Source organism: Leuciscus leuciscus, assembly GCF_965113295.1.
Source record: "Leuciscus leuciscus genome assembly, chromosome: 10".
Taxonomy (NCBI): Eukaryota; Metazoa; Chordata; class Actinopteri; order Cypriniformes; family Leuciscidae; genus Leuciscus; species Leuciscus leuciscus.
The window spans coordinates 12,087,936-12,109,308 of record NC_138734.1 but is presented as its reverse complement, the minus strand read 5'-3'; the positions used below and the strand labels follow the sequence as shown (position 1 = coordinate 12,109,308).

General features: G+C 38.9%; 1 protein-coding gene across 1 annotated transcript; it reads left to right on the top strand.

The window, feature by feature from the left end:
* Window positions 1–14,122: 14,122 nt before the first annotated feature.
* Window positions 14,123–21,373, top strand: lysmd2 (LysM, putative peptidoglycan-binding, domain containing 2). Its single transcript, XM_082182035.1, has 3 exons — window positions 14,123–14,692; window positions 16,698–17,032; window positions 20,260–21,373. Exons 1-3 carry the CDS (start codon window positions 14,438–14,440, stop codon window positions 20,306–20,308), a joined length of 639 nt encoding a protein of 212 aa, XP_082038161.1. The 5' UTR covers window positions 14,123–14,437; the 3' UTR covers window positions 20,309–21,373.

The following is a 21,373-nucleotide window of genomic DNA, read 5'->3' as shown; positions in this document are numbered from 1 at the left end:
GAAGTGCTTTTGTCATAGAGGAGAATGTGAACTAGAAGAATGGTGTCTGTGGTATGTTTATTTCCCACACAGTTTGGAGATCTCAAAGTCAACTGTATGAAGGATCCCGGGGAAGATACGAGTGGAGGCTTAACTCACTGTGAGATATTGTGGATTGCAATGTCTAGTGTGGAAACGAGCACGTGTGGAATGTTGAAGTGTTTGGATGCATGCACAAGTGTGGGAAATTCTAAATTCTACTTCCACTCGTAATCTCATCTGTTGGCCTTGCCGATGTCAGGAGGTGTTATTGATGACTTTTGTATGTTGAGTGTACACTGCACAGGAACCAGTTCACAACTGCTGTCCAGAGATCCAGTCACCTCCCCGCCATTCTGGTTTACCCGAAGAGGATTTGCTGTGTGTTTGCTTACCACTGCTGTCCAGAGATCCAGTCACCTCCCCGCCATTCTGGTTTATCCGAAGAGGATTTGCTGTGTGTTCACTTACCACTGCAGACCAGAGATCCAGTCACCTCCCCACCATTCTGGTTTATCCGAAGAGGATTTGCTGTGTGTTTGCTTACCACTGCTGTCCAGAGATCCAGTCACCTCCCTGCCATTCTGGTTTACCCAAAGAGGATTTGCTGTGTGTTCGCTTACCACTGCTGTCCAGATATTCAGTCACCTCCCTGCTATTCTGGTTTATCCGAAGAGGATTTGCTGTGTGAATACTTACTACTGCCTACCTCGAAGAGGAGTTACTGTGTGACGATCTACTCCAATCCGTTTCGAGGAAGAGTCCTGGTGCAGAGAGTCCTTTGCTGCTGGCCTAGAGAGAAAAGAAGAAAGTACGTTAGTGACTCCCGGAGGCTTGGCTCTGAGATTTAATTGCTTTTAATGTTCAATAAAACAAACTTGTTTGTTTTTATCTTGTTGTCCTGACTCGTGGTGTCCTCTGGTGTAGCTCCTTGAGGTGGTACTTTTATTAAAGGTGGTCTGGTGCATACCCCTGTGACCTAACTTGGCGTAGTCGGCAGGATTCCACCTTGAGTTGAGCAGCCAGGGGCTCGCGATGGCGGACGAAGATCAGCCGATAGGCCGGCCTCCAGTTACACCTGTCTTTATGGGTGCTCCTTGGGCCCAGAAGTATGGGGACCCAGATTGAAGTTGTGAGCTGTTACTGACACTCTGATGTTCAGAGCTGGAGGAACCATCGAGCTGGTGAGCGAATGTGAAGTTGTGAGCTGTTACTGACCCTCTGTTATTCAGAGCTGGAGGAACTATTGAGCCGGTGAGCGAATGTGAAGCTATGAGCTGTTACTGACCCTCTGTTATTCAGAGCTGGAGGAACCATTGAGCAGGTGAGCGAATGTGAAGTTGTGAGCTGTTACTGACCCTCTGATGTTCAGAGCTGGAGGAACCATTGAGCCGGTGAGCGAATGTGAAGCTATGAGCTGTTACTGACCCTCTGATGTTCAGAGCTGGAGGAACCATGGAGCCAGTGAGCGAATGTGAAGTTATGAGCTGTTACTGACCCTCTGTTATTCAGAGCTGGAGGAACCATTGAGCCGGTTACTGACCCTCTGTTATTCAGAGCTGGATGAACCATTGAGCCGGTGAGCGACTGTGAACCTATGAGCTTTTACTGACCCTCTGTCATTTAGAGCTGGAGGAACCATTGAGCCGGTGAGCGAATGTGTAAGCTATGAGCTGTTACGGACCCCCTGAAAGATACGGCGAATGGTCCGAAGCTCACCGGTCCTAGGGACTAGAACCGAATGGTGGGGGGGGGATGTCACAGGGTGACTAATGAGAAATGAGCAGCAGGTGTTGAAGGGGAGGAGTTAGAGCAATGATTGAAAGCATGCTCCCCAAACTGGATTATAAAAGGACATTCTCTGGAGAGGAAAGAGGCAGAGAGCGGGAGGGAGGCGAAGAAGCAAGATGGAGCTCTAACTGAGTGTTGATGGGGAGAAGTGCTTTTGTCATAGAGGAGAATGTGAACTAGAAGAATGGTGTCTGTGGTATGCTTATTTCCCACACAGTTTGGAGATCTCAAAGTCAACTGTACGAAGGATCCCAGAGAAGATACGAGTGGAGGCTTAACTCACTGTGAGGTATTGTGGATTGCAATGTCTAGTGTGGAAATGAGCACGTGTGGAATGTTGAAGTGTTTGGATGCATGCACAAGTGTGGGAAATTCTAAATTCTACTTCCACTCGTAATCTCATCTGTTGGCCTTGCCGATGTCAGGAGGTGTTATTGATGACTTTTGTGTGTTGAGTGTACACTGCACAGGGACCAGTGATGCGCGGGTCAATGTATAAACAACCCGCACCCGACCGACGTTTTCAACTAACCCGCCCGCAACTCGGACCGCAAAAAAAAAAAGAAGAAAATATTGTACCCGACCCGCTTCCTGACCCGCATTTTTTTAAAGTAGTAAATGCATAGCAAGAAGTAGGCTACACATGACAAAGCCAGCACTTTGGTCATCATCTTTCATTATTTCGGCAAATGTCTCCCACATTTTGCTCTTTCTGTTTTTTGTATTTGCGGAGCTTCCACTCCCCAGTCTTCACCTTTTCTCTTGCCGCCTCCATCTCTACCTGCAGACTGAGCTCGTGCCTTCGCGCCAGTTATTCAGCCAATAAAGTGTAGGCCTATGTATTTCATAGAAAATTGCATGTGAGCGGAGTGTGGAGCGGGAGCGAGCGGGCGGATCTTGGACAGAGCGCAGAGCGGCATTTTTAAAAGGATGGAGCGTCGCCCTATTTCCCGCTCCAATTTCGCTCCGCGCACACCACGATTCTGAAGCATGCTCAGCCTGACTCAGTTGATGACTGCAAGATGGATTCTATTTTCAGTCAAAACTCGGCTCAATAATGGAGTTCAAAAAGTAGGCTACTTCAAAAAGGAAAATAAGAAGTCATACAGGTAGGCTACACTATAATATAAAACTAACTATAATGTGGTAGAAGAAAACGAATGTGGAGACATCGTTTCAGTCAGTAAAGATTCATTTTGGAATCTAAAAAGACACATCTCTCGAAAACATGCAGTGTGCTATCTGAACACGCTGGGAAGAAAGCAAAAGGTTAGCAAATTGAATGGCCTACGGTAACTTGTAACAAAGTGTAAATTAAATATAATGTAATATTCAAACAATTGATACAAGCCCATTTCAATTTTAATCCTGCGCGCTGCGCAAAAGTTCAGTTATAAGAATGTTGGCCTAATAGAATTTAGCCAACTTTTAAAACGTTTATGTATATTTTTTTATATTTTTGTTTATATAAATTTTATTTATATTATTAGGCCCATTTATTCGTTTTATTTTACAGCAGTTTATGTGTACAATGGATATAAGCCCATTTAAATTTTAATCGTGCGCGTTGCGCAAAAGTTAACTTATCAAAATTCTGGCCTAATAGTAAATTTATTTAAAAGAAATGTATGTAGGCTATATTTTTGTTTATATAATTGTTATTTATATTATTAGGCCCATTTATTCGTTAAATTTTACAGGACTTTGTGTAGGCTATATTCCTTATAGCCTATAGGCCTAATTTGAAATAAAACATTTCTATTTGAAAAATTTTGTTGTTGCTCATTAGTTGTTTAGGAGGTAAGGCTGTGGTCTAAGCTAACAGTGATATACATGTAGATTTTTTTTTCCTTTTTTGGAGCGAGCGAGGGGCGATTTTGGTGGAGCGCGGAGCAAACTGCGTTGAGCGCTGAGCGATAAGCGGAGCGGCCTGATGTTTGAGCGGGGGAGCGGAGGGGTGGACAGTTCCGTGAGCGATGAGCGGAGATTCTCACCGCTCCACTCCGCTCATATGCTCTCTAGTACTATATAAATTACAAAGGTTTAATTGGCATCTTTATTTCAAACGACCCGACCGACCGCGACCCGAATATCATTAAAAATATTTTTGGATGACTCGTAACCGCGGGTGATCATTTCGGATCAACCCGCGCATCACTGACAGGGACCAGTTCACAACTGCTGTCCAGAGATCCAGTCACCTCCCCGCCATTCTGGTTTACCCGAAGAAAATTTGCTGTGTGTTCGCTTACCACTGCTGTCCAGAGATCCAGTCACCTCCCCGCCATTCTGGTTTATCCGAAGAGGATTTGCTGTGTGTTCACTTACCACTGCTGTCCAGAGATCCAGTCCCCTCCCCGCCATTCTGGTTTATCCGAAGAGGATTTGCTGTATGTTAGCTTACCACTGCTGTCCAGAGATCCAGTAACCTCCCTGCTATTCTGGTTTATCCGAAGAGTAGCCTATTTGCTGTGTGAATACTTACTACTGCCTACCTCGAAGAGGAGTTACTGTGTGACGATCTACTCCAATCCGTTTCGAGGAAGAGTCCCGGTGAAGAGAGTCCTTTGCTGCTGGCCTAGAGAGAAAAGAAGAGAGTACGTTATAGTGACTCCCGGAGGCTTGGCTCTGAGTTTTAATTGCTTTTAATGTTCAATAAAACAAACTTGTTTGTTTTTATCTTGTTGTCCTGACTCGTGGTGTCCTCTGGTGTAGCTTTTGAGGTGGTACTTTTATTAAAGGTGGTCTGGTGCATACCCCTACCTGTGACATATACACTAGATGTCGCCTTGGGGTTCTAAGCATACGTCAAAACCACTGCCATCTTGGAACAGGGAACAGGGAACACGGGTCTTGTCATAGGAAGTAGCTAGGTAACGCTGCTATCTTTGCCTACATTGACGCTGATGCATTAAAGAGGAGGGGCTCCCCTGTTCCAAGATGGCGGCTCTATTGACGCATTCGTTCCAATGAATTGCCGTAGCCAAGGCGACATCTAGTGTATAAATCTATGATGTTTTGTCATCGCCTGCCTACATCTCTCATTTGTTGTCACGGACACTAATCACGTTCAGCTGTGCACTCATCAGTCACCATCATTAACACCTGTATGTTCAGTTCAGTTTCAGTTCATTGTCCGGTGTTGTCTATTCAGTGTGTGTTGCTATCCGTTTGCCTTCCTGTTCGATCTTTAGAGAATAAACCTTTTGAATTGAATCGTACACATCTTCCTCATCTGTCTGCCAGCAACCACCTGTGACAAAGTGTTTATATTCGGACTATTTTACACCGTTCGTGTCGTCATCACTGCGGAGTAACTGCGTGACTCGTCATAGACATAAACCGAGAGAAGTAGCTCCGGCTACAGGAGTAAGGGGAGGCTGCAGACCTGGAGCCGGTAGATCTACGCCCCAAGCAGTTTTACGCCCCTGGCAGTTTTACGCCCCTGCTGTTCCTGATGCGTCCAGTAGGGGGAGGCTGTACATTGACACGAATTGATTGAGTTATAATAAATAATCCGCTAAAGTTATTGTTGTTTAGCAATGATGCAACATTTATTATTTATAAACGAATAGCTTGATAGAGCTATAGGTAGATATCAATTCATTTATTTATATCAATGGATAGGTCTATCATTTATTTCGAGAGACAAAAAGTTCTGGACGGTCAGGTTGATGTTCTGTCTGGCTTAAATTTAAGTTATAGCTTACCACGTGTAAGTTTAGCTGCCCCTAGTCTTCTCTACTCACTTTCAAAATTAATTTTCTTTTGAATGTTCTTTTGTTGCCCGTCTTTATCTTGCCTCTTCTGGTAAGACTCCTTTACTCCTTTCTGGTTTGAGTTGTTTCTTATAAAATGAGATCTAACTATCTCATTTATATCTAAATATAAATTTTTCTTAAAATAGCGTACTGATCTGGATTAAAATGTAGGCTGTGTGCACTTAAAGTGGGATTTTTCTTTGCCAAGTAACTTGCATGATGCATCCCAGTGTGTTTGCTTTAGCTATGGAAATCTCTCTCTCTCTCTCTCTCTCTCTCTCTCTCTCTCTCTCTCTCTCTCTCGAAACTTTTATAAACTATAAACACCCATCTCTTTTTTAACTGCATTCCAAACCAATAGCTTGTCTAGTAAATAAATGACTTACAGAGACATACAAGGACATGTTTTTAATGTCATTTTTTTTATTTTCTCTGCACAGTCCATCATCAGTGGCCAAAAGAAATCAAAGTGTCTTGACACTTTTTCCAAAAGTGTTCCACCAACAAGTACCTGTGCCATTGTACTTTGAAGATCAGGAGCAAATTGATGCAATCCACACTCATCTGACATAAATTCTGGGCAACACACACACACACACTGTGACTAGATCAAATTCACCATGGATGTCCTTTTTATATTTTTTTAAAGTTTAGCTTTTTTTAATGAAATACACACATGAAATGCAAATTAAAAAGGCAGTTTGTGTTCTCGTAACACTTTCTTTTATGTGGTCTGTGACTCATGGAGTCAGTGATTCTGCAGGGTCTCCAATAAGTATTATAGTTTATCTCAGTTGCTTTGGTGCATTTCTCAGATCACACCTGAAATCACATCATCTTTCACTTGTGCACATCATAAAAGCAATTTCTCATTTTATACAAATTGCAAATGCTTTGGTACATTCATGCAATTCATAATGTACAACTGTCTGCTGTTTCCTACATTATCAACTCTTTATGTCTTGTTGATCAAAATATAGGCCTATTATACTATTTCTCTGTTGAATTGTCATACTCCTCAAAACATCTAGGCATTAGTTCCTTGCATAAGTCATTAAATGCAAAATGGCTGACTAGTTGTCATAAACTGTTAAGCATGTTTTCAATACATTTCTATTACACTTTATTTTGTAAATGTGTCCTGAATTGATGAATTGCGGAGGTGTATTTAGAATTTCACTAATGAAGGAAAAAATGAATTGATATAATGAATAATGATGTACAAAAGCAACTGTGATAAAAAATTAAGGATTCAGGAATTTTATACAAAATTTAACAGTGAGTCCTGCTGCTTTTGAATTTGACAAAATAAAATTCACCATGGATGTCCTTTTTACATTTGTTTGTTTAATTTTATTTAAATTTTTTATCAGTGAGCAGAAGCACTTTGACAGGAGGATAGAAAAACAGTTAAAGCAGAGTGGCAAGCCATAGGGGAGTCATCATAATTCATAAATGGTGTTGATAAATAATGTTTTTGTGAACAAAAATATTGTCTCTTTCTTATAAATGGCCCTTGGAATTTTAGAAAAGGGATAAATTGTGTTTGTCTTCATAAAATGCTATGAAGGACACTGTTTTGTAGCTGTATGATGACTAAGTGAATAGTACAGCAGATATTTAATCCAGGATCCATATGATTACACGGTGCTGTATGTCTAATGGGCTAAATATGTTTAATATCTAATTGTAACTTTATATAAATTCACAACAACATATTTCACTCAGTCTCCTGTATAAAAACATACAGTGAATATTCTATTATTATTAATTAGTATTATTATTATTACTATTTATTCAATATTAATGTATTCAATATTCAATTAACTATTCTATAGTAGGTCATATATCATTACTTGTCATCTGATCCAACCAGGGCCGGCCCGAGGCATAAGCGAACTAAGCGGCTGCTTGGGGCCCCCTCGCCACCAGGGGGCCCCCAATCGAATAATTTTTTTTTTTACATATTAATTAATTTAAACAAGTGACATAAACGAATGAAAGGATTAATAATTCAAGACAAGAAAATTCTGATTTCATGATCAATATACCTGCCTACAACTGCTGCTGTGTCTGCCAGTGTTTGAGTCATACGCATAACCTCGCGTGCATAGACAATTTGTGCGCAAAGTCACGGTAATGTTAAGCCATGTCACAAAAATTTGATTTGATCAATGATTTATCCTTTAAATGTAATGATATTCAGAACAGAACAAGAATAAAAAAATAACTATAAACAAGCCAAAACGAAATAATTTAAAGCGAGAGTGAAAGTAAGCGGCGTTGGGCTCACGTATCTCTCTCATTAGAATCAAAATGTTTCAACATTCGCGATGGATTTGGATGGTAAACTATTCTTTATCATAGGCTTTGTACTTCACTCACGTTCCAATATCGACGGAAAAAATCATCCTCTTCACGCGAGCAAAAATGTGCTTGGAAACATCACAGTGGAAGATTACAAAGCTGGAATATGTTGTGTGTGTGTGTGTGTGTGTGTGTGTGTGTGAGTCGCGGGCGCGATCGAACAGTGGAAACATAAAAACATACTCCGTCATGTTCATACAAGACATCATTCAAAATGCAAAGTGTTGCAAAACGTTGGAGGATATTTTGCAAATAATTTTTTTAATATGATTTGTGACAGTTTGTTTTCAGAAGTTTCCAAGAGTTAGTAAAAGAGTAAAGAAAAAGTTAAAACTTTTTTAAGTATCTATTTTTTATTAAGTATTTATTTTGTATTAATACATAACGTCATTGTATTAATTTATAATGTAACATTATAGCGTGACATTGTGTCAATAATCGTCAAGCACAGGTGACTCTGCGTGGTGGGAGGGGGCCCCCAAATCAAATTCTGCTTAGGGCCCCCAAAAGGCTCGGGCCGGCACTGGATCCAACTATGTGTGTTATTTTTTAATTCATGAAAACAAATAGTCTTCTGTATAGGCTGAGTGAAGCCCAACCTAATATCTAGAGATATTTTAATCCATAGTGCAGTGCAGATTTATACTAAAACGTTTAATATTTAAATTAACAAAAACCACAAATTCAGGCAAAATCTATGAACTGGACGGTTATTATTGTGTAAGTTTTGAGCATCGATTTAATGGTGTTATTTCGCAGCATATCCCCCTACTGGACGCATCAGGAACAGCAGGGGCGTAAAACTGCCAGGGGCGTAAAACTGCTAGGGGCGTAGATCTACCGGCTCCAGGTCTGCAGCCTCCCCATATAGGGCTACAGTGTTCTTCTGCAACATGCAGTTCTGTTTATTAACCGCTAGAGTGCCAAAAGTAGGCTACAGCTCTAAGCTTATAATAATTTAATTTTAAAGCACATGTTGCCACCAAAAAATCTGACTCTTTTACTTCGAGATCGTTCTGAGGTTAAATACAGATTTCTGGATGAAATGATTTTTAAATTTCCAGCTCTGAAACACATTATCACTCGTGAGTCAACTCTCAGTCAAGTTGTAGCCTAAAGCTTTCAGACAGACGTGGTGCTGCAAATTTAATCAAGAGAACCATTCAGAAGTATCAGAATAGCATCACTTTACAAATGGCCTTTAAATGGCAGGCATCATGCACATCAAAAACAGGCAAAGCAACAAATATTATTCAACATTTCCAGTTTTTACAGAAAATATTCAGATGAAACCTTTGTAATCGTTAACATTTTCATAAGTAGGCTAACTGTGATTTAATTACAAATTTTTTCTCAGTAACTGTAACGGATAAGTTACATTTATTTTGTAATTAAATTACGTAGCACTGTTACATAGGAAAATTACTCCCCAACATTGGTGATGAAGCAGTTAGTTTGCCCCTAAAATTCAAGTTATCAGGACAAAAATGCCCCTGTAAAAGATTTTGTCTCATATTTATTTCATATGATAGGCCTATAGTTAAGCAATTTCACATCACACGAGCAGAATATCGCATGAGTGCTGTTGTAGCTGAATACCACGAGTGCAAATGTGATATTGATTTTATAAAGCAGTTCAATATTGTTACAGCGGGGGAAATAAGTATTGAACACGTCATCGTTTTTCTCAGTAAATATATTTCCAAAGGTTCTATTGACATGAAATTTTCACCAGATGTTGGTAACAACCCAAGTAAGCCACACATACAAAGAAACAAACAAAAATGAGTTCAGAAATTAAGTTATGTGTAATAATGTGAAATGACACAGGGAAAAAGTATTGAACGCATGAAGAAAGGGAGGCGCAAAAAGGCATGGGAAGCCAAGACAACTGCTGAAAACTTACAGTAATTAAAAAGCAATCCAGCCCCCTGTTAGTGGAAATTAATAACAGCTGGTTCAGTCCCAAATGACGGCCTACAAAAAGGTCTCATTGCCAAGGTGTCACACAAGACACATCTCATGATGGGTAAAAGCAAAGAGCTGTCTCAAGACCTTTGCAACCTAATTGTTGCAAAACATAATGATGGCATGATTATTCTTTTCACTCCTCTATCAGAAATCTTGCGAGGAGCACTGGTCGAGGCAAATTTATGGTGAAATTATTGTCTTTCCACTTCCGTATTATGGCCCCAAAAGTGCTCACTGGACCATTCAGAAGCTTAGAATGGTGCCTATAACCAATGCCATCATTATGTTTTGCAACAATTAGGTTGCGAAGGTCTTGAGACAGCTCTTTGCTTTTACCCATCATGAGATGTGTCTTGTGTGACACCTTGGCAATGAGACCTTTTTGTAGGCCGTCATTTGGGACTGAACCAGCTGTTATTAATTTCCACTGACAGGGGGCTGGATTGCTTTTTAATTACTGTAAGTTTTCAGCAGTTGTCTTGGCTTTCCATGCCTTTTTGCGCCTCCCTTTCTTCATGCGTTCAACACTTTTTCCCTGTGTCATTTCACATTATTACACATAACTTAATTTCTGAACTCAGTTTTGTTTGTTTCTTTGTATGTATGGCTTACTTGGGTTGTTACCAACATCTGGTGAAAATTTCATGTCAATAGCACCTTTGGAAATATATTTACTGAGAAAAATGATGACGTGATCAATACTTATTTCCCCTGCTGTATATTTTAGACACAGTATTGTTTGTTTTTGCTCATTTTTGCCAACGAAAATATGGCCTATAAAGTCAGAGCAGAACTGATGTGCCGCTCACAGCAACACAAGCAACACACAGCAGCAGTGTTTCGATACTGAATGAATCCGTCACCGTGTCTTGAGCGAATCAATCGGGTGACCGTGAACCAATGATTCAATGACCAATTCATAAAGAGAGCCATTTAGGCTACTTCATTCCAGAATGAATCAGCTGTTTTAACGAACGAATCGAATGAATGACTCAAAGCCTGTGTCTGAAATCGCCCTCTATACCCTTAAATAGTGCACTATTTGAGCAGACAGACATTTGTAGTGGTGTCCAAAACCATTGACATTATCGAGTGCACTCGTTCAATCCCACAGTGCACCGCAATAACGAGTGTACAACCGAACCGATGTATGCTCAACGGCTAGTGGCAGCAACCTCATAGTAACACACTAAAATCTTCCGGAGCACCTTTGCAACCTTATAGCAACACACTAAAGACAAACTCTGCAATCAGAACACCATATCAACCAAGAACACCCTATCAACCTTATTGTGATATACAAAAAAACCCACCCCAGCCACCATCCAGACCACTATACCTCATAGCAACAAACAAAAAAAATAAAATAAAATAAAAACCAACCCTGAACACCATATCATTGATCCATCCAAAACAATCTAGCATCCACCCAGAGCACCCTATCAACCTCAACGCAACAAACCCAAGCATCTGCATTGCAATAGCATTGCAATATTTATTTGCCATTCAATGCAGAAGTCATTAAGAAGTCTTCCAGCATGATTAGAAGACGTGCTCCTGTAGAACATCTGTCTTTTCACCTGCACCAGGTGCATTGAATATCATGTGACGCCCTCAAGTCCTCTGTTAAAATATGCATGACCCCGTAACCCCTCTGCCACCATTCAGCTCTGTTCTATTAGAGAATATAAGTGCATGTGTGTATGAAGTTGTATACACTAATGACATTATGCAAACATTATTCAAGTGGTTCTAAATAAACAAAACATGACGCATTATTTCACTCCTTTCAGTAATGAGCTTTACTTAGGAATACTGAAGGACTTTTAGAGCTGCAGGTCTATTGTCTGCTGAGGGTGTAACACTTACAGCACCTGCTGTTCCTAATAAGGTCCGGAACCTCGGTTCTCACATTGACATTAAGTCATATAAATTATTATTATATGATTATTAAATCAGGCCGAACTACCAGAAACAAAAGCAAAATATATTACAGCAGTAAATGGATCTGGGATCTATCCATCCATCCATCCATCCATCCATCCATCCATCCATCCATCCATCCATTGTTAACCACTATTACAATTGAAAATAACTGCTTTACATTTTAATATATTTTAAATATTTTTTATGTATTTTTTTTTATGTGACAGCAAAGCTGAGCAGCCATTATTCCAGTGTTCAATGTCACATGACCCCTCAGAAATCTAAAATGCTGATGGTATTATAGATGTAACATTATCAGTTTAACATGAGGTACAGAGGTTCTATACTGTCAATTAAACTTTTTTCATGTACATACTTTTTTTCTCCCTCTCTTTAAAATAAATAAATAATCATGACGGGAAGGGTTATACCACTTGTACTTCTTTTGTAATCACAAAGATTGCACAAAACTGGCCAGTGTATTAGGCCTATTGTCAAATTTGTGAGAACTGACTAATACACACAAACATATCCTGAGTTATATTGTGAAAAATAACAATTGTTACAACAGCCTGAGTTCCCCTGTCTAAGTTTCAGTTCACAGGAACAATAGAAAATGGCTGGAAATCATAAAAACACAGAACTGTGTAAGAGAGCACTGCACTGTAAAATGTTTATTGTCAAATTAACTTACAATGATACAGTAGTTGCTGGATTTCATATATAACCATAAAAATAACTACAGTAGTATGAAGCATACTTTAAAATAAAGTACAGCATTATACTATTCTTTTAATTATTGCTTTTTTATTTGACTGTTATATATTCAATAACACAATTTATTGCTTCACATCAACAGCTTTATTCAGGTTTCATCTTTTACATTTCATAGCTGAACTTCAGGAGAATATACAGATTTTCCAGCATATGAACCATATTTCATCAATGAACAAAATACAATTATAGCCATACCAGTAAAATCACAGTAACACACTGTGCCAGTGGAAAATAAATGTTGGAAATACAAAAATAAAAGTTTGAAGAGTTAAAGTAGCCTACTTAATTAGTAGCAGTATACAACAATAATTTAAAACGTTTAAAACCACATGCTATAAAGAAGACCACTCTTCCCGCCTGTCTCACGATGGTCCAGCCGGTCTGCCAGAGCTGCTGCGGTCATTTTCTACTGTATTTAGATTTACAGTAGGCTAATATTTTCCCAGAATTTCCCAAAATCTACAGTAATGTACACAGCTTATATAGTATGAAACTGTTAAGAATACAGTAATAATGCTCTGAAAATGACAAAATCTGCAGTAAAAGCCTGTACTCTGATTCTACAGTATTGAGAGTACAGTAATATTACTGTGAAAACAACAGAAATCATTCAGTGTGTCAAAAGTAAAAAGATTTAGGCCATGGTCTTGCTCTGTCGATTGAATCTCTTTCCTCTCTGATTGTTTTCTTAGTGAACCTGTGCAACCACAATCCAGCAACATGTAGACACCTGCTTCCTCTTTCTCTCTTAAAACCAGGTCATGTGTGGTTTAAAAAAATCAAGAAACATCTCAGGGAGAGATATAACAGATTCAGGGAGCATAAGAAGAGTTTCTGTCATCAAGAGATAATGTTTTTTCTTGCAATAATCACATCCTCTGTATTTAAAAGCACACCAAGATATTGTATTATTAAATAGGCCTACTACAATTATACAAATCCATTAAGGTGTGTAATTTTAGAAGTAGGCTTTTCATTTGGGTTTTATTATAATATATATATGATAATCTACACAGACTAGTAAATTAATCGGGTTGGATTATATTTTGTGACCTTGCTGTCCATGTTTAAGTTTAGATATAGGCTATAGCCTAGAAGAAAGAAATTCATTCATTATTTCAGGCAATGCTGTCTGCATGTAGGCTACATCTACTTAAATCACTATCACGATAAGTTTAGTTCATCTTAACATCTGAAAGCATTTCAGTGTTGTGTCGTTTGTTTGGTGACATTAGAGTGTCACATTTCTCCAGTCTGTGCAAATGAACAGTCGCGTTTTCTAAGCAAATAACTTACAATTACATTCTAGAAAACAAAGCTTTCAAAACGGGGACAACGTGCTTTGAATGTGTAGCCCTGTTTTGAAGAAAGGTTATAGTTATAGTGAAATGTGTATTAAACAATAACCAAATAAAATATACCCCATTTCCTTTGTAAATGGATGTTTACAATTATAAACTCGTCGAATTAAAATAAAATAAAATTATATATTATTATTATTTTTAAGATGTAGAACAAGAGGTCCTCAGAGAGTCTGAACTGTAGCCTACACTGAACTCGACGCGACGCTTGAACAAATTGGTTGATTGGTCGACTGGCTGCTGACGTCACATTCTATTTGTAACCTTGAAAAACGCGACGCTCAGGCCTGCAGTAACGACAATGGCGACTGGAAAAATCACACACATCTACTGCTTCCTCTGAATATCACCGCTAAAAATGCGCTGCTCGAGGTGTGACGGTGGAAACATGAGTAGTAATATCTTGTGAGTTGGCTAATATTAGTCTTTGCGCGTCACGGCAGCTCTAACATTAAGGGATTGAAGATGGCGGAGTTTTCTCCGGTGCTGCCTCCGTTGCGGGATGATGGAGGAGGCGGACGGTACGGACAGCCGCTGTTCCCCAGATCCCTGTCCGGTTCGGAGTCGGACAGTGAATTGTCGCAGAGTTTGGCCCGCACAAAGACGCGCTCGTACGGCAGCACCGCGAGCGTCACGGCGCCGTTAGGAGAAACATACATAGAGCACCGGGTAACGGACGGGGACACACTGCAGGGTATAGCACTCAAATATGGTGTTACGGTGAGTCTCACATCAATAAAGTCACACACATTTGCAAGAAACCATTTCCTAGTCATCTCCATACATATTCAACGTTGTTGTGCATCCTTTTGGAGCATCATGTGCAACATGGAGTGTGTCCCAAAAACTAGTGTGCTGCCTATCTAGACAACATTTTTGGGACAGCAATTTTTGGGCCCATGCCGTGACATACATATTTCAAAACCTAGTTAGCTCCTTACTTAGGCAACGTTTTTGTACATCATAATAGCGTTTTTTATTTTGACCATCATAGACGCGATGGGGCACCTGAAAGTTTGAGCTCACCCAGCTAACAATAAAATCCAAGTAAATGAATGTGAGCGTCCACGTTCAAAACGTCCTGTTTTTAAAACGTTTATTTTTTTTTTTATTTTTTTTTCAGGTTAGGGTTATAATAACATTGTTGCGGTATTATTCCATCATGGGAACGTAACGTTACTTTTGAATGTTCTCTGAACCTTCTGCAACAAGTAGTAACATTTAAACAACATTAGATAAACGTCCAACTAAACTTTCCATGAACGATGTATAAATGTTTTTGTGCTTGTGTTTTCATACAAATTTAAAGACCAGATAACTTTAAAACAAATTTTCTACAGTATCCTTTGAAAAGCATTTGTTCATAACTTTGAGAGAACCTTTCCTCTTAGCTGGCATGCTGTTTTATAGACTGGCTGAATCTGAAATCGCCCCCTAAACCCTCATGCACTAGTCCCTTTGTTAGTTCACAGTTCACTTGAAGGAGTGAATGAAAACGAGTGAGTGAGTTTGGACAGCCGCTGAGTGTACATCGGCTGTACACTTATTGCGGTGCAATGTGGGATAGAATGAGTGCACTCCCTATGGTTTCGGACACCACTACAAATGCCTGTACCCCCAAATAATGCCCTATTTGAGGGTGTATGGGGGCGATTTCGGATTCAGACATGCCTTAAAACCTAGCAAACTCCCTTAAAGGGACAGTTCACCCAAAAATTAAAATTCTGTCATTTACTCACCCTCAAGTTGTTCCAAACCTGTATGAATTTCTTTCTTCTGCTGAACACAAAAGAAGATATTTTGAAGAATTTTGGTAACAAAACATTTGATGTACCCCATTGACTTCCATAGTATGGAAAAAAACAATGGGGCCCATCAACTGTTTGGTTACAGATATTCTTCAAAATATCTTCTTTTGTGTTCAGCAGAAGAAAGAAATTCATACAGGTTTGGAACAACTTGAGGGTGAGTATATGATGACAGAATTTTTTGTGAAAAGTAAACAGTGTTTTTGCTTTTAAAAAAAGGATGTTATCTACCTACAGCATTTAGGGCATCATAATTGTGAAGTTTGAGTATCATTAACTATGTCATATATTCAAAAAATGGTGTGATATTGCTGTGTGTTCAAAACTAATGAGCAGTCTAAGGGATTTTCTAATTTTAGGGAATTTTTAGTCATTTCAGAAAATAATTGGCTTGTTCTGCATGACGAGAATGTCCTATGATGCCAAAAAATGCTGTAAATCAAAATCCAGACAGCCTTTTTGAACAGTCTAGATTGGCTCAAAAACTATTAAGTTGTCTAAGTACATAGAACTTTATGTGATGTGCAAAACTCCTGCAAATGCTTATGATGCCCAGGTTAACTATACGTTTAAGTTATGATTGTGTACGATGGCCATGCAGACATAATGAAGCTCAAGATAATTGTGAGAAAATTAACTAGATCATAAACCACAAGTCCAGCCGTTACTGAGTGTGTTGAGAGAGATTTGGAGATGTGTAAACTGATTGAGTGAAAGCGGGAATTGTCAGGAGTCGCCTAAGGAAATCAAGCAAATCTCTAAGCAAATGTTTGCTCATGTAGTTTGATTTAAATACACAAGACACATGCTGGTAATGTGGAAGAAGCAAACACTAAATGGATAAGTTTGTTTATGACTGTTTCTTGAAAATAGAAGTTAATATGTGATATTTTCATGTTTGTTCTTGATTTCCACAGATGGAGCAAATTAAACGAGTCAATAAGCTGTTCAGCAATGACTGTATATTCCTGCGAAACACTCTCAATATTCCTGTGAAGTCCAAAAAACGCTCCCTCTTTAATGGACTGTCTCTGGAGTCACCTGACAGCGAGGGAAGCACACTGCAGGAGTCGCTGTGCTCGAGTCAGGACATGGATGTCCCGTCCCCCCCACCAGAACCGGCCGTCCCGGAGCCCAACACCCGACCCGTGCAGGCGGAAGAGCTGTCTGCTAAAGACTTCTTGCACCGACTGGACTTGCAGATCAAACAGTCCAAACAAGCCGCCCGCAAACTGAAAGAGGATGGTGAGAGGTAAAAGAACCTTTGACCTGCATGAGCGTCTCTCCGTCTTAATAAACCTACTGACCTCTTAATTAATGATGAACAGAAGCTCTGTTCCAAACCCTAGGAAGTTGCCTTGCTGTCTGTTGCCTATATAGGCAGTGGCCTTATGGTAGCATCCTAACTTAACACTCTCTATGGCCCTGTTTACTCCTGGAATTAAGATGTTTTTGTCGATCGGATCACAAGTAGGTGAGGGAGACGCATAGCCATTGACACCTGGTGTTTCTTTTATCCACTTTCAACCACTTCTGTCCTGATTTCTTTGAGGTGAGAGTCTATGGGCGGGTAAAAATGTTTTTTTAGGTCAGTAGGTGTCGGCCTTTTGTGGTTGTTCCAGTGCATTTGACCCCATGAGCGCCTACATTACGAAAGCAATCCGGTCAAATGTGTTTTCAACTACTGTACCTCCGGAAGTGGTTGTAAGTGGACCAGCTCAAAAAGTGTTAGACCCCGTTTACACCTGTATTTAGCGTCGTCTACTTGTGATCTGATCAAACAAAACACTTCTTAATACCAGTTTTTAACAGGGCCTGTGTGCCATTATGTCCATAAATTAATGTATTACTTGTTTGTCTTTGTAAGTATGCACTAGACAGTCATGTACACAGGACATGTTCTTCTTGTAAAAGCTAGATAGACTGATCATGTTAAACATTGATACTAAGCCATCACAGGAATAAATGACATTTTAAAATATGTTAAAATAGAAAAGCTGTTTTAAGTAATAATAATTTACAATATTACTGATTTTACTGTATTTTTGATCAAATAAATGCAGCATTGATGAGTCCTACCCTCCCCAAAACTTCAATGTAGCCATCAGAACTCTGAAGATTTCAATAGTTTGATGTTAGCATGTTGCTAAGCAAAACATACCATAATCTTATAATCATACGATGCAACATAGTCAAATTTACATAATGATATAAAGTATTGAATGAATTATATTTGTAGTCAACGTTACTCTCAACTTTGCCCAGCATCTTATTATTTTTTAAATTGCAATTCATTGTGGCATTACCTTATCTGTAAAGGTTACATGCAGAAATTGGCCAAAATAAGGAAGCATAATGTGTACATTTTGAAAGAAGCACACCTTTTGTTGCTGATCAGAGCACTCTTTTGGTCAGCAGCAGCAGCTGGCTGCTCACTGGAGCAGAGGATGACTGAACATTTGCTGACCTCTTGTAAGAAATAGAAATCTGTCCATCAGTTCCTTCAACGGTGCAGGTTTATTTGAGCTGAATCAGTCAGCCAGACTTGAGTCTGCATCTTTTAGTGGATAAGGCAGCAGTTGTTGTCTTCCCTCCATTTTAACCTGACATATTTCTTAGAGTGGAACTAGTCAAGTCAGTCCTGAAAGGACATATCACTGACGTATCTACAGGCGTGAGCTTGATCATGTTTATTCACTCAAGAAGTGCTGCAATTTGGCATGCTTTTTTTAAATTGCAGGTTGTAACCTGTTCGAGTGTTAAACTCTGATGATATCAGCGCTTAAACTGGAAGGATGAAAATGGTGAACTTCATGCCAAAATAATTCTCATAATTTATTCACCTTCATGTCATTGCAAATCTGAATGACTATATAGTTCTGTAGAACAGAAAAGGAGATGTTTTGATGTGAGCTTACAGCTTGATGACTATAGCCTGTCAAGGTCCAAAAATGATACAAAAGCACCATGCAAGTAGTCCATACGAGTCATGACCTGCACTCCAAGTCTTCTGAACCCATACAGTAGCTTTTCTAGAGGACTGTCTGAAATGTCAGGATTCCTCTTGAGTTTCCTTGGGCAGCTTGAACATTCTGGGCAGTCGAGTCAGTGTTCAGTGCTTCTCAATCTGCCATGAGACACACAGGCAGCGATTGTGTTTGTCGTCATTAATGTCAGAATACACGAGGGGTGGCAAATGATGACAGAATTTTGTTTATTGGGTGAACTATTCCTGTAATTAATCTCCTGAGTAATACATTCTCGGTCAATCATGTGATAACTGATGTATAAAAAACATTGAATTGAAAAGCGATTCATGTACACGTTCTCTCTGCCAGTGTAAGAGATATGAGTACAGTGGCAGAAAACTGCTCAATTAATCATGAAGCTCTGGAAAGGAAGTAACAAACCCTCAGTACACATGCGCTCAACCATGTCCTCTACATGTAACGATCAAACAGAAGTGACATTTTGATTGGATCAATGTTGCGACTGAGTCATGGAAATGATCAATGGCCAGCGCTGATCATCAGTCGCTTTCTCCACATATAGGAACAGTCAATCCAAAACCTCTAATCTGGAAATATTTATTGACTGGCAAACATGCTCGTTTCAATTAAAACAAATTTCCGCTGTTTAAACAGTCTGTTTGGGGAATACAGGACATCAAACAGGGCCAGATCAGAGTCTGATACAGTTGTTTCCACAGACGTCTCAATGAAATACTGGAGGAGGAAATGACTGAATCTTTGAGGGGGCCTTAAAGAGATAGTCCACCCTAAATTACATTTCTGCCGCTATTCACTCACCCTCATGTCGTTCCAAACCTGTATGACCTACTTTCTTTTACTGGAACATAGACAATATTTTGAAGCATGCTTGTAACTAAACAGTTTTGGTTCCCATTGACTTCAATTGTACGAGGGAAAAAAGACAATGGAAGTTGCTCATTCAATTGAAGTTGGGTGTCCATACAATCAGTGTTAGGTAAGTTACTCTGAAAAAGTAATTCATTAATAGCTACTATTTACATCACCAGCAGTGTAATTAGATTACATTACTACTTACTCTAAAAAGAATTGCATTACTTATTACAAATTACTTTCTAAATCCCATATCAACCTTGACCGTTGGAACAATTAAGGATAGACATAAAACTGCTCTTAATTATTTCAGATAATGTCCAATTATTCTTGAACTGACAAAAACTATTTAAAGGGAGAAAGTTACATTTAAAAACACACATTTTAACATTAGACATTACATTTTTTTTCTATGTATTTAATGCAATTATATCAGAATTAACTAATTAAATTGCAGAAAATTAAGTGTAATCCTTTACTTGACCTTTTCAAAGGAAAAGTGATTAAACTACAGTAATTAATTACTTAGTAACACATTACACCCAATACTGACTATATATTCTATTAGTGTAACAGCTGATTTTAAAAAATATTGTTTGCCTGTGTTTAATTTCAGAGAGGAAGATGACCCAACCAACTCAACATCATCATATCAGGAGATCTGATGGATTCTTCTTCATCTGTTTACCTGCAGTGCTGACAATGACCCATCATCATCATCTTCATCTTTCCATCCCTCTTTTGCCTACTTTTTTTTAACTCTACCTTTACCCAAACTGCAACACAGGACCACAGGTCCATCATTGCCTTCTTCAGCAGTATTATAGTGATTTTATTTCTGATTTTTATCATCACCTGTTCCATCTCGCATAACAGTAAAGATTCTACAGCCGAGTTTGTCTTCTTTAGGAAGAGCAATAGCCATCCATATGCAGATCACGAACTTATGATAACCACAGTCTATGCTCATATGAAACTGTATCTGCAGTCTATCCCATATATCGTATAACAGATAAAAGTATCCGGACTCTGTGTGGCTGCCTGCTGATTTTAATTTATTGTTTTGTTTACCTATAAAAGCTTTATGTGTGGGGTTGAAAGGGATAAATAATGCTGTTTTGGTGTGAATGTTGTGTTTATGTGTGTTGGGGTTTAATAAAAATGTTTTACTGTGCTGTTTGATTTGGGTTATGCAGAATAAATGCTTCTGTAAGCTGATCATAAGAGCTTCCTGTTTCATAGATCTGCAACAATGTGTTGGGGCTTTTATAGGACGCATCTCACCCTTCAGCATCGCCACATAAGCATCTATGAGTTATATTTGAGTAATTTTCAGGTCTGGACAAGTATGGATAAATATTTGCCCTATTCAGTTTTCTAAAATATAATATTAAGAATATCTAAAAAATAAATGTATACAAGCAGAGTGTTTTCATGGCAAAAGTTTAGTGATTGTCGAGCACAATTGAATTAATTCAAGGCGCACATTGTCATTACGTAAAGCTCTGTCTTTAGTCTCTTTTGAACAACTCTAATCGAATGGACGTGTGCCACTTAAAGAGCAAATTATTAACTAAATCATACTGTACTTTGCTATTTGTTAAACATTCAACATCAAACCATGATAACAGTTATTTATGCAGGTTATAAAGATTTTTAGTTGTCTTCTCATCATGTAAGTGCATGTTATCACTTTGAGAAAATCAAATAAAAAACCGGAGAAGAAAATA

Excerpts from the sequence above, each read along its gene's own strand:
- lysmd2 (XM_082182035.1), top strand. The coding sequence starts at position 14,438 with ATGGCGGAGTTTTCTCCGGTGCTGCCTCCGTTGCGGGATGATGGAGGA. Across the intron at positions 14,693-16,697 it reads CACTCAAATATGGTGTTACG|ATGGAGCAAATTAAACGAGT; the intron begins GTGAGTCTCACA and ends TGATTTCCACAG. Across the intron at positions 17,033-20,259 it reads CTGAAAGAGGATGGTGAGAG|AGAGGAAGATGACCCAACCA; the intron begins GTAAAAGAACCT and ends GTTTAATTTCAG.